General features: G+C 34.8%; 2 protein-coding genes across 4 annotated transcripts in view; one reads left to right on the forward strand and one right to left on the reverse strand.

Moving 5' to 3' along the window:
- The window catches only part of PREPL (prolyl endopeptidase like), a 67,948-nt gene extending 55,635 nt beyond the window's left edge, over window positions 1-12,313 (forward strand). Inside the window, 7 exon segments of the mRNA XM_037807276.1 lie at window positions 423-620; window positions 3,102-3,277; window positions 4,468-4,684; window positions 6,662-6,811; window positions 7,199-7,322; window positions 8,178-8,251; window positions 8,604-12,313. Coding sequence (XP_037663204.1) covers window positions 423-620; window positions 3,102-3,277; window positions 4,468-4,684; window positions 6,662-6,811; window positions 7,199-7,322; window positions 8,178-8,251; window positions 8,604-8,693 — 1,029 coding nt within the window. The 3' untranslated portion in view covers window positions 8,694-12,313.
- SLC3A1 (solute carrier family 3 member 1) overlaps window positions 6,646-17,604 on the reverse strand; it is a 124,034-nt gene continuing 113,075 nt past the window's right edge. For all 3 annotated transcript variants that reach the window (XM_037807269.1, XM_037807267.1, XM_037807268.1), the window contains 3 exons: window positions 14,645-14,812; window positions 13,471-13,587; window positions 6,646-9,866 (listed from right to left, as the gene is read on the reverse strand). In XM_037807269.1, the coding sequence (XP_037663197.1) occupies window positions 9,423-9,866; window positions 13,471-13,587; window positions 14,645-14,812 (729 nt within the window). In that variant the 3' untranslated portion in view covers window positions 6,646-9,422. The remainder of the gene's footprint in view (window positions 9,867-13,470; window positions 13,588-14,644; window positions 14,813-17,604) is intronic.

Below are 17,604 nucleotides of genomic sequence, written 5' to 3' on the forward strand. Positions count from 1 at the left end.
TGTGGCTGTCCAGGCAGCAGGGTAAAAACTGGTGGGTAAATTATTAAAAACACATGTGAGGGACTTCATGTTCTTTGAAAATAGAAATCTGGGCCATGTCACTGGGTACCAGAATTACCTTCTGGTTTGCACTTATTCTTAAACATTTTGCATTTAGTTGCCGAAGTTTATACCCCAAAATAAACCTTTTTATTAAAGGAGTTTTCATATAAATCTAGAATTGCTGTAAGTCATTTTCCTATATTTTTTTCTTTTTTATTAATCATTAATGTAGAGTTTTGTTTAAATTTTACTTCAAATATATTTTGTTGTGACAAAGTAATCCTTAAATGAGGCATTATGTGATGTTGGATAGACTCAAATTTAATTAATGATACTCAAGAGTCTAGGTAAAGAGTAAAATAGCCGTTTTATTTCTTTAGCTACCTCCTTGGGCCTGTGGATTCATAATGGATACAAATTCTGACCCAAAGAACTGCCCCTTTCAGCTTTGCTCTCCAATACGTCCCCCCAAATATTATACATATAAGTTTGCAGAAGGCAAACTCTTTGAGGAAACTGGACACGAAGACCCAATCACAAAGACTAGTCGTGTTTTACGTCTAGAAGCCAAAAGCAAGGTAAGTCTTTGCAATCTCCAGTTTCAACCCACATTTACTAAAAACATACGGTTTGCAAGGTATTGTGCAGTTCCTGGGATTGCATTAGCAGTTTCCCAAAACGGATTTCACATACTATAGTAAGACCCAGACGATTTTAAGGGTTACATGGATTTTTTTTTCCTCAGTGTTAATACTCAGATATTTTAACATGCATTAGAATATTTATAACTAGTACACCAAACTCTTGGTTGTTTGTTTTTATTTTAGTTTAAAAGTTGACTTAAAGAAAAAATTAGGAAAATAGTCAAAGTTGGTATGCAGTTATTGCAAAAATTGTGAAGGTGTAAGCAATTGATTAGAGTGAACTAGACTAATACAGTCCCTGCTGTTGTGGAGCTTAAATTTAGCAGGAAAGATGACAGATATTAGAGAAGTAATTACTTATGTACTGATTGCTACAAAGGAAAACATACAAGTACAGTGGAAGCATATGACCAAGAACCTTATCTAGTCTGGAGGGAACAGGGAATGCTTCTCTGAGGAAGTGATATCTCAGGTAAGACCTCTAGAATGATTAACAGTTAAGCTAGAAAGGGGGCAGGGGTATGAGAAGCAGAAGAGGAAGTAACAACAGATATCCATATTCCAAATAAACCCAGTATACGGAATTTACAAATTTATGCAAGTAGAGAAGAAATTAATAAACAGTTGTCTTGAGTTTACAGAATTTTCAGACTTCAGCATGTCATATATCAGATTTCACATGTGCTAACAAAGAATGAATTACAGCATAGGCCTTGTTATCATTATGCATTTTTTTAAATTCATTGATTACTTAAAAATATTTTTAAGCAAATATTAATATTATTTTACTATTATAAAAACAGTACATGTTTGTTGGAACAAATGCAAACTATAGAAATGTATAAAGTTTAAGTGACTACTTTTCAGTCCCATTTGCTACACCTCTAGAAATAATCAGTTAACCATTCAGTGCTTCACCATACAGATTTTTTTGGTCAATAAACAACATATTTTTAGGCTTTGTTTGATTTTGTTTTATTATATAAACATGGGATTATACCAGTCAATCAAAATGTTGTAATTTACTGTACTCCAAATGGAAGGAATAGTGAAGCTAAATTCTTGGACTCCAAGTATTCACACATTAGGGGAGAAGGAAAGCAGCTGCAAAATGGAAGCTACTGTAACTTTCTGCAGGCATTTTTGCACTGCTGATGAACTCGGAGATTCAACCCATCACAGTACTTGCTACCATCATTAGCACTTCCTTTTCACAAATTTCCAATCAGAAAATTTTTCTCTGATTATGTAATACACAGAGAGGAGGCAGGGAAATGAAAAGACCAAGATTATTTTATAGAAATTACTCTACACCAAGTTTTATAAGGAATCCATACTGAGAAGTAAAAATTAAGTTATACTGTTATAACAAGTTATAACAAGTTGAATATACTGTTATAACAAATTGAAATTGCATTAGCAGTTCCCCAAAACGGATTTCACATACTATAGTAAGACCCAGACGATTTTAAGGGTTGCTACAAAGAATAATGAAAAGGAGATTTCCTTATTTGATAATATTCTGGGGTTTCCATTTATTGCCCAAAAATGAAGTTTTCAAATGAGTAGTTTGGTTATATTTTCCTTATGGAAAACTAGTATCCCCAAAATAATGTAAATTGTTATTTTATTAGTTTCTTTAAATAGGGTGAGAACCAACTTCACTCTTTTCTCTACAAAGGGAAGATCAGAAATAGTTCAGGTTACCCAGATTTTCTATATCCAAGTGCCTAGTTTGATTCGGTCAATTGGGACTGATGAGTTTGATCTACAATTGAGGAATATGCCTTAAAAATAATGTAAGTATTAAAAACTGTAAAACTTACTTAAACCACTTTTAACCATTTTAAAAATAAAGATTAAATAGGCCTTTGAAGGGGATCTTAGTGGATGTCACAAGGTAAGTAAGAGGTTTTGGATCCTAATGGTTGAGAATCCCACTTATGGAAGACAGTAATTGAGCTGTTAAGACTTCTTTAGTCAGTGTTTTTGTAAATAGTCAGATGAGAGATGCCAGTTTCTAACCCCTAGGTTTAGGAAGAATGCCTATGCTAGGATTTCTAATCTTGATTGATATTTTGGCTTGTTCAGAAAGAAAAAAATTACAGTAATATAAGTTAGTGAAGAACTCTTTAAAATCACAATTCTGTCATGAAGCAAAATGTTTTCAAGCCAGAATCTTGTTGCTGTTTTCTAGTTAATAATTTAGGTCAGGGAAGTAGTTGAAAACAAGGACCATCTATTTTTAGAGACGATAACTCATAACTTATTTGTCTTAAAAGAAGTCTGTACTCAACATTGATAAGCAATTATGGAAGAGAGGGGGAGAAAAGCATGCTTCAGTATATTTTAATTTGGTGATAAAACTGTTTTTGAAGACTCTTCTTTACATATCTAGTAATTCTTCATTTCCAGGATGGAAAACTAGTGCCAATGACCATTTTCCACAAAACAGATTCTGAAGACTTGCAGAAGAAGCCTCTCTTAGTACATGTATATGGAGCTTATGGAATGGATTTGAAAATGAATTTCAGACCTGAAAGACGGGTGTTAGTGAATGATGGATGGATATTAGCATATTGCCATGTTCGGTGAGTCAGCACATTACGTTGCATATGAGCAATAGAGAACAGTGCATCAAGGAGCAAAGCTTATTTTCTCATTTGTATATCGAATCTGTGTATTTCTAAATCTGATGGAATGTGTTCTGGTGGAAAGTGATTTGGCAACAGATTAGTTGATCCAAAAAGCAACAGAGTAGATTTTCAGGATTTTTTAATAGATATGTCAGTCTCTATACTTATTTAATAACATTATTATTTCCATTTGACTCTCTTGAGTTTAGGTTTTTCTAAAGCAACCTCTTAAGCTGGGCTCCTTTTTTCCCAGTTTAACTTTCATTTTATTTTAGCTGTTTCTAAACATAATCTTAGGTCCCTGCTTAAAATCTTTCCCAACCTCATTGTCACAACAAAATCCAAATTCCTTAGTATATTCTTCAACATCCTAATGATGTGGCTTACCTCTGTAGTGCCACCTATCACCTCTCTTCCAAACATGTCCTACATTCCAGCCATACACATCTTAAACATTCAGCCTTGCAAATAATGCTCTTTAACCTCTGTATCCTTGCATATGCCGTGTCTTCTGTTTGTGTCTTGATGTCTTCCTTTTTCTTAACCTTCTGAGAACTCATATTCTTCCTTCAAGATTCAGATTAGGAATCCTCTCCCTCTTAAGGCATTCATGATCCTGACCTGTGTATATACCCTCAATTTTACAGATGGATGTTCTTGCCTCTGCTTCTGTAATACCTTAAATATATTAGTACTATAGCAATAATCATATTGCTAGGTAACTCTTTGTTTTCTTTCCCAACAAAATTATGATCTTCCTCTGGGCCAGGGAATTTTGTTTGTTTTTATTTTTAAACTCTGCACTTAGCCCAGTGCCTGATAAATAGTAGGCAGAAGCTCATAAGCTTTTGTTGCATCAATTTTTGGTTGGCCATATAGAAGTTGGCAAATTTTTATAAAGAGCTAGATAGTAAACGTTTTTAAAAAGAGCTAGATAGTAAATGTTTTAGGCTTTGCAGGCCACATATGGTCTGATTCATTTTTTTTTTTCTCCCATCCTTTAAAAATGTAAAAACCATTCTTAGCTCAAATGTCATACATTAGCTCCAGGTGGATTTGGCCTAAAGGCTATAGTTTATTGATCCTGATCTATATCATTAATATCTTATTTCCCCCTCTAAAACTTTTTTGCCCTTTAATTTCAGGGGTGGTGGTGAGTTAGGCCTCCATTGGCACACAGATGGCCGTCTAACTAAAAAGCTCAATGGCCTTGCTGACTTAGAAGCTTGCATTAAGACGCTTCATGGCCAAGGCTTTTCTCAGCCAACCCTAACAACCTTGACTGCTTTCAGTGCTGGAGGGGTGCTTGTAGGAGCATTGTGTAATTCTAATCCAGAGCTCCTGAGAGCTGTGACTTTGGAGGTGAGTACACTCTGTCTCTGCTGTTTAAAAGAGAAGATGCAAAGCCTTAGACTTCTCTAAGAAAAAATCTATTGCAGCTTAATATGGCATAGAAGTGTTGCAAAACATTTAAAAGTTTTAAACACTGAATCGTTGCTCTGGGAGAACTTGTAAGGTTTTTTAATCCACCTCTTTCCCTTCACTTGTTCTTCCTTGACAATTTTCTTCATTAATTTTTAAGGATTGTCACTTAAAGATATTAATGACTACTCCCACTGATCATTTTTTATTTGTAAGAACATTTAAAGTTGTTAGGAGAAAAGATGAAGCCTGTGACTCACGAGTTGCAGGAAGTCAAGTTGAGGATATGCTGAGACTCTGAAATGCACTGAATCCTTTAACTCTTAATTTGACAGTCTTTGGGCTATCCACATTTCAGACCTGGATTTAGGGGCTCTCTATTTGTAGGTCCTCCATTCTTAATGGTCTTTAGTTGTATAGTTTTTCTATACTTTAATTAAAATATTTTATCCTGTTCTTAAAAAGCTCTAGTCTTCTAAATCCAAAATTATGAAAGATTATAGCAACTGGTTTTATTTCTACCATTCTCCTGCTTCCTGGTTAGATACTGTGGAAAATAATGACTAGGATGGGAAAGAGCGAATTATTTTCAAGTGTTATGTATTTTACGGGGGAGGTTAATACATTGTGGGTTTGTATTAAGTAAATAAATTTTGAATAATTCTAATCCTCTAATTCTGTTAAAAAGAAATAGAAATATTAAATATTGAGGAAAGATACTTTATGCACAAAGATAATAATGGCAGGATTGTTTACAAATAGCAATAAAATGGAACTAACCTTTAACTTTTAGAAATTATACTTCAAGAATTTCAAATGGAGAATAAATAGAAATGTGTGGGAGACATTGCTTATAATTGTGAAGAACTGGAAACAATGTGTCCAGCATTTGGGGATTCACTATCAAAGTTCCTAATTTTAAGCACCAAAAACCAACTCTGGCTAATTTAAGCAGAAAAGGGATTTATTAAAGGGTATTAATTAGGTAAGGGTAGGTACACAACCAGGCTTAGAAGCTGCACAGCCAGAAACATGTCCAAAATACATCAAAAACTGGTCCAGTGAAACTATCACTGCTGCCACTGGGCACAAGACACCTCACACTGCCACTGCCACTTTTAGAAACTGGATATAGATGCAGCACTTTTGCCAGAATTAATTTTCTATGGTCCCTACCTCTTTGAGTCACTTACTTCCCATTCAGTGTTTGGAGCAGATGTATCTGATGGGCTGATCTAAATCATGTGGCTATTCCTGAACTGTAGGGAAAGCTGGGAAAGGACGCAGCCTGCATGTAAGGACCCCATGGTGAGAAGCACGGTCTGTATCATAAGGTTGGAGATTTTCCAACTGTTGTACAAAAGCAATTCAGATGCCAGGTAGCCTAAAAGAATGACAGATGTTCACTGTCATGCTTAATATTGAAATGAGGGAAAACAGATATGCTAACAGAGGAATATAAGGCTAGGTAAAAAGAAACAGCCTCCATTCTATTAAATGTTCTAACACTGCTTTATGGAACAATGGGTGATTTTTTTTTCCTTCTTTCAAGTTGAGTATTTTCCACATTTTCTTCAGTTAGCATTTATTACTTTTATAAGAGAAAAAAATATGTATATATGAACAAAAAGGCACTAAACTAAAAGCAAAGAATTGTGAGATAAGAAGATAAACCCGTTCTGTCTCGTTGTATAAATGTCATTTAAGGAATCTAAACAGTTAACAGCAAGCCAGTTATATATTACAGATCCTGGTTAAAGATTGAATAATTAGTCTGGCTCCTGGGAATCCACATGGTTCCTTGAGCTCTTTCCTCATGTCAACATATGTATTCATAAAATGTAATATTTTTCTGAAATTCATTTTACCAACTTCTTAGTCATGGTATAAGTTTCTTTGCCTTTTTTTTTTTTTTAGGCACCTTTCTTGGATGTTCTCAATACCATGATGGACACTACACTTCCTCTGACACTAGAAGAATTAGAAGAATGGGGGAATCCTTCATCTGATGAAAAACACAAGAACTACATAAAACGTTACTGCCCCTATCAAAATATTAAACCTCAGGTAGTAAAAGACAGTTAAAATATATTATCCTGAAGTGATAGGGAAGATTGTTAAAAGGATACTTAGCTTATGAGCTGAAGCAGAAATTAGTAGGGTTTTAGATTGTTTCTACTTGTATACCCAAACAACTTTTCAGCACCATTTCTTCTCACACTCCGTGTTTGTTTCAGTTTAATACTTCAAGGGAATAAAGTTATTGAGTCATGGTCTCTAGTGAAGAAAAGGCTAACAAGTATTCTAGTGTTATAATACTATAGATCTCTCAAGAATGCCAAGTAAAAAAAAAACTTCTAGCACTTAGGTAAAAAAAAATTGGAGGTGATTATTTTTCATGGTCTGAAAGGTGAAAAGAGAATATAATAAATGACATGAACTATTTTCTTTTAGCATTATCCTTCAATGCACATCACAGCTTATGAAAACGACGAACGTGTACCTCTGAAAGGAATTGTCAGCTATTCTGAGAAACTCAAGGAAGCCATCACTGAGCATGCTAAGGACACAGGTGAAGGTAGGAGACCACCTAGAAGCAGGGAACATGGCTAAATGGTCTGTAACCCTCAGCATATTTCTCAGAGTAATATATTTTAAGCTACATACCAAATTGTTATGATTTAGGACAAATAATTGTCCTAAATTTCTTATGTTGCCTCCGCAGTCAGAGCATATGTAATAATTGTGACTCACCTCTTTTTCAAAGTACAGTTTTTTTTAAAAGGTGTGCAGGGTACAATTTAGAAAAAAAGTAAATTGGAACTATCAAATCTAAATATCCCACAGTCAAAAGTCATTCAAAAATATTTATTGAGTCATTATTCTTGGGAACCTCTAAAAGAGAAATTGTAAGATTTTTGTTCTACAGCTTCAGTGCCCAAACTAGCTGCTTTAATTTTCTCCAAGCAGTTCTATTTCATTAGACAAGAACTTTCCCTCTGTTCTCTGAAACTGCATGCCAAGATATCTTGGGCTCAGGGGTAGTAAGGATCTACATACAAATTTTCAGACAGCATCCCTGTGTTCAGCTCCATGTCTCACTCTCACCCTTTGCTGTAGTTGGTATTTCCAGATCAGTCAGATTTCTCAGGGCCAATTGGCTACCCCCTAGATTGCAGCTTTCTCCATGTGTACTCTGGGGACTACAGTCTCCATCCTGCTTTATTGGCCACTGGTCCTCCTGCTTTCCCTCTTTCAGAAGTTTTGTCTTCTGCTTGCCCCCTTCAATCTTGTTGTTGTAGGTGTTTGTGATTTCAGCCTTTATTCCTTTACTATTATTTTCAGAGTATTCAGAAGTAGAAGGGAAAAGTGGATCTCAATCAGCCATCTTGAACCAGAAACATTCTAATTGTTTTATATATGATTCTTTCAGGCTATCAGATCCCCAATATTATTTTAGATATTCAGCCTGGAGGCAACCATGTAATTGAGGATTCTCACAAAAAGGTATGTTACCCAGCCCCCCTCAGGATGCCTAAGTACAGATGTGGTGGTCTCAGCATCTCAGTAGTTGCAGTAGGGTTGATAGTGGTTCTGCCTATGGCTGAGGCCAAGGAGAGGGAGGGAGTAGACCTGAGTCCATCAAGAGAAAAGGCTCTCCCTTGTAGAATAAGTGACCTCTGTTAAAAGAAGTAATTGAATCTTAGTCGTCAAGAGCCTTCTGCCTCTGCCCTGAATAAAGGTACCTTGCCGTACTTGGGAGTTAGACGAAGATAGATACAGAAAGAGACTTAAACACTGGAGTTTTACCAAATAGGCCATCTATCTAATTATTAAAATCTGTGGGTTTTTTTTTTAGATTTCATCTCAAATAAAATTCCTGTATGAGGAACTTGGACTTGACAGCACCAGTGTTTTTGAGGCTCTTAAGAAATATTTAAAATTCTGAAATGCCACATTCATCTGGGAATTGGAAATCTTGAAATAATTCATGGTATTACTTCCAACTGGATTAACAAGAGTGAGATTTTTCAGTTACTAAACAATTTTTTAAAATTTGCATCTCCATCCAAATTGTGCTTAGTCTACATCTCCCTTGCTTTTCCTCATTCTTTTCACTCATGCACATGCCCCTAAATCTACAAAAGTAGTTTTCAAATCATGCACCTTTGAAGGTAGGGGATATAGGAGTAGGGGACAAGGGAGGGATTGGTGACTGCAGGACTCCAGGTCGTCCCTCCCAACAACTGGAACTTCTGTTGTTTTTGTCTGTAAGATTTTCTTCGAACAGTTTACAAATCAATATCCTGCCTTTTTAGCCAGTGAACATTTTTAGACCCTGTAGCAGTGGATCATCCTCCAGCTTCAATGACTGCATTAAGTTAATTAGATCTTTCAAATAATCTGGGATCCTAAAGTGATCTAGTTATCTCATTGATGCTATCCCAATAAAGTTACAGGTTGCTACAAGTGATAATTTCCTCTTAAATATTTTTTTATTCTTTAAAAACATTTGAGAACTGTTCCTAAAGCAGTTACATTCAAGCTACAGAACCGTCTAAGAATTAATGACTAGTCTTCATCAAGGTTACCCAGCAGGAACCTGTACATGAAGCTACTGCAAAAGCTTATACTAAAAATGAATGCCGGTGTCTTCATCTCTTTCACAGAGAGGTGCCTAACACAAGCTGTACAGTATGTTTAATATGCTAGAATAGCATGCCCGATTGGAAACAAAGCATCTCTCTTTGAGCTCTGTTTGATGATGAAGGAGAGTCTTCATTTTGTAATCGAGGATGAGTCCTTCTCCTTTGTCCAGTATAATGGCATTTGTTTCAACCTGACTGCCTTGGGTGGCAGTATTGGTACTTAACCTTATGCTCACTTTTGAGGGAAGTCCTGGAAGCATTTCCTGTAGATTTACCTTTGAGGCTGATTCTCCAAAATTCAGAACCATGGTAAAGACTCTGTCCATTCCATCCAACTCTCGTGTGTACACAACAAAATTGTTCTCGTTCCACACATGGCAAAACCAGCCCCTGCTGAGGAGTAGCTCATTGGCATGAAGTAAACTTAATTCTTGATATAACTTCAACGTTGATTTGAACTGAGTCTTTTGGACCTATTTTTTTTTAAAAAAAAGTATTTACATAAATGTTTGATTCAAAGAATGTTTTTAAAATTATTTTAGTATCCAAGAAAAAATTATTTCCCAAAAAACTTGCTTTAAATTTTGTCCCTTAAAATAAATATCAAATTGTAAGTATTAATCTACAAAATTGTAAGTATTAATAAGTAAATAAGAATAATTTTTATCGACACTGATAAGTTGCAAATTCAGGGTTTCAAATTGTCTGGGAGCCAATGAAGTCTGCAAAATGCTCTTTTACACCTTAGCCAGATTTGACTCCTCTTTAGGAATCCCAGAAAAAATGTCCATGTCAAAGTTAGTAGATATTTAACTTGACTAAATGAAGTCACTGTATGCTATATTGTGCTGCCAAATGCCTGGGGAAAAAGCTACCATGGCCATGGGCCCTTGAGAACTTCTGATTAATTTGGGCTTATCTGTTCTCTTGTAAAACACTGTACACTGCTGTTGTGCAAAGATCATGTAACTTCAGCAGGTTTATTTCTTGCATAGCTAGTGTTAGAACAAAGTTACAAAAAGGATGTAAAACAAAAGTCAGAAAAATTTTTTTACTATAAAAGTAATATTCATTAAAGAAAATTTGGGTTTATTTTATAGCTATATAAAAAACATCCATAATTTAATGTACTTTTGTGTTTTTTTTTTTCCTTTAACATTTCAGGAACTTCCCCCAGTTATATATTACATAGCCTCCATAAATGTCATTTTAAGGACAAAATAGTATTCTGTTGAATGGTTATACCATACTTAACAATTCCCTTTCAACATTTTGAGTTTTTATATATAAAACATTTGAGTATATATTCTCTCCCCACCCCACCCCTGTATTTGGATTATTTCTTTAGGGTAGGTCATCAAAAAGACAATTATGAGGTCAAAGAATATGGAACACCTGTTACTTAATGCCAAATTATTCTTCATAAGATTTGTTGCCAAATCAGTGATAATCTTCATTTCATTGTACACTTGCCAGGGGGTGGGGGTGGGTGTAGTTGTGTTCTTGTTGATGTTGTTGCTGTTGTTTGTGGGTGGGTGTGTAATATGTGGTCTTTAATGGATATCTAATGAATGGAAAAGTTTATTCTCTTGTTTTTCAGGTACAGAAGTATTTATGGTACCCATGTATATGACTTGTCATAGTTATTTCTGTAACCTTAGATAATGCATGTAAAGCACATCATTCAGTGCCACTCCCATAAGAAGTAATGAATAAGTGTTAGGCTATTGCTTTTGTCTACCTGATTTATCATTTCTAGAAGTATGTTAAAGTCTCTCTCTGTAATTGTAGATTTCTCAATTTCTCTTTGCATGTCTCAGTGTATTTGTTTTATATATTTTGAAGCTATCATTAGATGCATAAAGATTCATGTTTTTTAGTAGAATGTTCTTTTATCATTTTTTTAAAAGTCACCTTTGTTTCATATAGTGCTTTTCACATTGAATTCTATTTTGTCTTCTATTAAATATTTCAACCCCTGCTTATTGTAACTTTATTCTTTGACTAGGAAATACATGCACATACTATAAGATATAAGTACTAAAAGAGTTGGTGTTCTTCAACACCTGCTCCTAATTTCTCAGTTCCCCTTCCAGAGACACACTACTGCCATTTCTGTATTCTTTCATTTATATCTATCATGTGAAATTATGTTTTGTGCTTATTCAGACATGGAGATATTTTAAATGTCATATTACTAGCATTTAGCACACTTTTTTTCTTATTTAATATATCTTGGAAATGGTCTCATCTCATATCAAAAAAAAATAGAGCTCTTTTTAAAAACTGCATACTATTCCACTGTATAGATTAACCATAATTAGCAGGTTTTCTATTAATAAAATATTTAGATTATTTCCAGTCTTCTATTAAGAACAATGCTGTAGAGGAGAACCTTGCATATTTTATCATTGTGCACATGTGCAAGTATGTATAGGATAAATTTCTAGGCATGGAATTACTAGGTGAAAAAGGTAAAGGCATATTTTGTTTTGATAGTATGTAGCCAGATTGTAAACTTTCCTTCTGTTAGCATTTGCCTGGATTGTTTATCTTGTTTCTGAATCTGAGAATTTTTATCTTTTAATAGGTGAATTGAATCCATTCATATTTGTGATTACCATGGTTTTAGACATAATTCCTGCCACTTTATTTTATCTCATTTTCTTCCTCTTAGCCTTTTATTTGATCAATTGGCTTTATGTAGTTTTTTTCCCTTCTATATTGTTGGAAATTATATATTTATGTCTCTTCTTCTAAATAGATGCCCTTAAAATTTTAATGAACATTTTAAAATATACTTTTCTCAGTATCTAGAATCATGCTGTCCAACAGATGATTATATCACTTCTTGATGGCATCATTCCTTTCTAGGGCTATTGTGAATGTATTTTATTAAAGTAGCATTGGCTAAAATTTATGATTATGGTGTTGCATACCTTTAAGCATTACTCAGTACCATTTTTAAAGACTGCTAATCCAATAGAAGAAAAATTTGTCATTATTTTAATTTTCACTTAAATTTTTCCATCTTGCTGGCGTGCATTTTTATGTAGGATTTCTCATATATTGGATTCAAATTGGTCTATGGAAGCATTTTGGATATAATGAAATTCAATAAGATATATTTACTCCAAAATGTTAAATATATAATTTGTACCTTCAAGGACCTACAGTTATATAAAATGATGAGCTTATACAATCCAGGAATTCTTAGTTGTGCTTGGGGATCACTGTGGAAACAGGAGGCTTTGCATAGAGTTCTACATCAGAGTAAGCTGGGGAGATTTTTGCAAAATACTTAGATTAGGATATTGGTGGAGTTACAGATTTTTTATGTATCGTCATATAATGCCAATAATTTCTCTTTCCTAAAATTGGTTTAGATTGTGTTTTACAATGAAATTTTTTTCACTATTGCATGGCAGTGGAATCTCTTTTTACCCACCAGAAGCCATTTCATTTTTTTCTGGTCTAGGAGCTGACCATAATTTAGCATTTGGCTGGAATTTATGCATTTCTCTTTAGGAAATTTGTTTGCTGAACTTGGGAAATTTGAGCACTAAGAGAACAGAATGTTCAGCAGTATAGGAAGAAGCCAAAGGATGTGCTGTTCTAGAATAGCTACTTGAAGGATTATTCATGTCTTTAGTTTCTTCAGGTAAACAGCCTTACCCTCAAGTTCACATTACCCTGGATTTATTATTTTATTAACTATTTATTTACTCAACTCTTCCTTTCCCTTGCTCCTTCCTTTGAGAGGAGGAAGGGAAGAAGAGTAACTGGGCTTATTGAAAGACTTGCTTAAAGTGTTCATCTTCATAGCTCAAAGGTCTTGGTAAAGGTCATTTCAATAAAGGGTATATATTCTGTATGATGCTTCAGATGGTAAACTTATGTACCAATTTGTATTTTTACAAAAATGATCTGCAAACACCTTACAAAATGAAAACTGCAGAAGTGATTATTTAAAGAGTATCAGTTAATGTTTTAGACAGACTCATGGTGAGTATATCTTCAGTACAGAAACTCGTTTCCTGTTTCTAAAATCAACATAAGTTTTTCACTGATACTTACATCAACATTCACAGTTTGATAATCTGAATTGGGGGGTAACCAGGTATTATTGCCTTCAGAAAAACCGGCATTTGAGCTGTTGTCCCACTGCATTGGTGACTTCGAGAGAAGGGTATTCTATGTCAGAAAACCATAAAGAGAAAACAATGGTTAGTAGAAGAAAAGTTACTTAGTCCTGAATATACTTCAAAGATATTGCATTTCATTTGTTAACTAATGCTTGTATTCATCAGCATTTACAATGAAAAAGGCCTTCACATAAACTGATTTCATGCTTTAATTGGAAAATAGCTAATAACACCTTGAGTTTGAATAAACTATACTAACTGAACATTGATACATGCCCGGAATATTTGCTGCTTTTTTCTCTAAAAATAATGTAGCATTTCAAAATATGCTGTTACCAATTCTTCTAAAGTTTTTCGTTCTACTGTGATACAGTGATGGTGAATTCAAGAATACTGGTATGTACACATGAGGCTGAATTCTGTCCTAATGTATCCAGACTGGTTATTGTACATGAATATACACACACAAATTTTGGAGTTAAAATAGAAAAAGTTTCAGCTTGACTAGATATTAGGGAAATTGGATCTCATATAATTAAAAGCTAACCATACAAATTAAAGGTTCAAGATTAGTCCACTACCCAGCAACATAGTAGTGAGATGCATAGCTTCAGACAAAAATAAAACAAAAACCGATCAAGTCTGAGACTGTACATTGTATTTAAAATGTAAATAAATAAATACATTGTATTTAATAAAAGGAAGAGTCTTTTTGCTTTGGTCAAACAAGATCTAGCAGGACAGACAAAAACTAAAGAAGTAATGTTCTTAACCCTGTGTTTCAGGTAAAGGGCCATGAATAATATTCTGAGCTCAGAATGCTGGTTCTTAAATTTTAGTGTGCATAAGACTCAGCTGGACATCTTTAAAATGCAGGCTCCTGGTTTCTGCCCAAGAAATTCAGTTATGTAGCCAGGAAGCAGCGCTTTTAACAAGCTCCCCACCACCAAAAGAGCTGAGAATTCTTATTGTTTAACAGTAAGAAAGAAAACCAAATCAGCATAGCATGCAAGAGTAGAATAGAAATTGTAAACTCTCTCGATTTGGCAAAAAAAAAGTACTTGGTTTTACAGCCATAAAGTACACAGTGGTTGTATTAAACTTACAGCATCATAACTTTCGTTGAGATTTGTAGCTAAAATGTTTTCCATTCCTATTTCTTCCCCATAGTAAGTTATGGGAGTCCCAGGGAGTGTTAAAATGAGCATGTTCATGACATTGACATACTCTTTCCCCAAACGAGAAGTCAGCCGGGCATTGTTTGGTCCACCAATCTGAAAAGCAAATACTGTTAAAGAACATAGCTCTATCCACTGTTTTCTGGAAGATTTACCCTATTTCACAGAAAGTTCACTGAGCAGAGAAACAAGGTAGTTGTGGGCACCTTGACGTCAATGTCCCTGGATTTCCATCCCAGCCAGCAAGGGTTTACTTGTTGTTTAACTGACCAATTTACTGTTTTGGCTATCAGTCATCTACAACATGGTGATAACAATTTACCTCGCAAAGACATTGCAGATAAGATCAAATTTATGAGTAGACATATTCATGTTTTCCCACATTAGGATAAAAATACTGCCAGGAAAAGACAAAAATGTTTTCCCTCCATAGAGAGCAGGAGAAGAAAAGGTGGTAGGGCCAGGGGTGGAAGAAGACTTGTGATGGAGCCCTCTTTTACTGTTTCGACTTTTGAACTATTCAGAACAAATTTTAAATTAAAAGATAAATGAATTTTTTTTAATTTTTATTTTGAAATAAATTCAAACTTACAGGAACAGTCACAAAAATAATACAAACCCCGTACACAGAACTCCAGCATACCTCAACCCCCATCCACCGATACCCCGATCTACCAACTTCAGTATTTTGTCACTTTACCATTTCTTTCTTTCCCTCACTCCCTCTCATCCATCATCTATTGCTCTGTCTTCTGAACATATGAGAACAAGTTGCACACATCCTTGACCAATAATGTAATTCACATAAACATTTCCTATGAACAAAAATATTCATTTATGTAATCACATTAAGTGTAGTTAAGAAGTTCAAGAAATTTAACATTGATATAAAGCTTGCATTCTATATTTCATTTTTTTCTTATGTCCCGATTGTGTCCTTTTGAGCCTTTTCTCCTCTCTTCTTAGATCTCATCCAGGAACACTATGGCATTTAATTGTCATTATCTATTTAGAGTATCTTTTTTTTCAATTGTGGAAACATATCTACAGCATAAATCTTCCCATTCCAACCCCTCCCAAGCATTCCATTTAGTGAGATTAATCACATTCACAGTGTTGCTATGCCATCACCTTCCCACCATCCATTACCAGAAATTTCCCTTCACCCCAAACAGAAACCATACACTCATTAACTCCCCATTGCCCCTTCCCCCCACTTCTCATAACCCATACTCTACTTTTCGTCTGTATGATCATATTCTCTGACACTTTCTTTGTGTTTACCGTGGGGCTTAAATTTAACCTCTTAAGTCTGTAACAATCTTGTTTTCTTTGATACCAACTTAACTTTAATAGGACACATAAACTACATTCCTATACCCCATTCCCCCACCTTTATGTAGTTCTTGTCAAAAATTACATATTTTACATTGAGTCCAAAACCACTGATTTATCATTACACTTTATGTATTTTAGATCCTGTAGGAAGTAAATAGTGGAGTTACACATCAAAAATGCAGTAGTAGTGGTATTTATATTTACCACGTGATCTTTACTGGAAATTTTATTTCTTGTGGTTTCAGTCAATTGTTTAGTGTCCCTTCCTTTCAGCCTGCAGAATTCCCTTTAGCATTTCTTATAGGACTGATCTACTGGTGATGAAGTCCCTCAGCTTTTGATTATCCGGGAATGTTTTCATCTCCCCCTTTTTTTTTAAATTTTATTTTGAAATAAACTCAAACTTACATGAACAGTTGCAAAAACAATACAAACCCCATACACAGAACTCCAGCATACCCTGACCCCCCCCGATACCCCGATCCACCAACTTTAACATCCTATCACACCACCATTTCTTTCTTTCCCTCCCTCCCTCTATCCCTCCCGCCCTATCTATCATCCATCATCTATTGCTCTGTCTTCTGAACATATGAGAGCAGACTGCAAACACTGAACTAACAATATAATTCACATATACATTTCCCATGAAGAAGAACATTTTTTATGCATTCCTATTAAGCGCAGCTAAGAAGTTCAAGAAATTCAACATTGATACAAAGCTTACATTCTTTATTTCCTTTTTTTTTTTCTTATGTCCCAACTATATCCCTTTGAGCCTCCTCTCCTCCATCCTCAGGTCCCATCCAGGATCATCCTTGGCATTTAATTGTCATTGTCTATTTAGACTTGTATATGTGTGTGTGTGTGGAAACATATATACAGTCTAAATCTTCCCATTTAAACCCCTCCCTAACATTTTATTCGTGGGATTAATCACTTTTAGAATGTTGCAGTGCTATCACCTTCCCACCATCCATTACTAGAAATTTCCCTTCACCCCAAACAGAAACCCTACACTCCTTTCTTAACTCTCCATTACCCCTTCCCCCACTTCTGATAACCCATACTCCACTTTTCATCTCTATGGTCATATTCTCTGATACTTTCTGTTTACCATGGGGCTTAAATTTAACCTCTTAAATCTAGAACAATATTGTTTTTCTTTGATACCAACTTAACTTCCATAGGACACATAAGTTATGTTCCTTGACTCCTCCATTCCGCCACCTTTATGGAGTTCTTGTCAAAAATTACATATTTTACATTGAGTCCAAAAACACTGATTTACCATTATACTTCATGTATTTTAGATCCTGTAGGAAGTAAATAGTAGAGTTACAAATCAAAAATACAGTAGTATTGGTATTTATATTTACTACGAGATCTTTACTGGAAATCTTTATTTCTTCATGTGGCTTCAGTCAATTGTTTAGTGTCCCTTCCTTTCAGCCTGCTCAATTACCTTTAGCATTTCTTATAGGACTGATTACTGGTGATGAAGTCCCTCAGCTTTTGATTACCCAGGAATGTTTTCATCTCCCCCTAAT

The sequence above is a fragment of the Choloepus didactylus genome, chromosome 17 (assembly GCF_015220235.1).
Source record: "Choloepus didactylus isolate mChoDid1 chromosome 17, mChoDid1.pri, whole genome shotgun sequence".
NCBI lineage: Eukaryota > Metazoa > Chordata > Mammalia > Pilosa > Megalonychidae > Choloepus > Choloepus didactylus.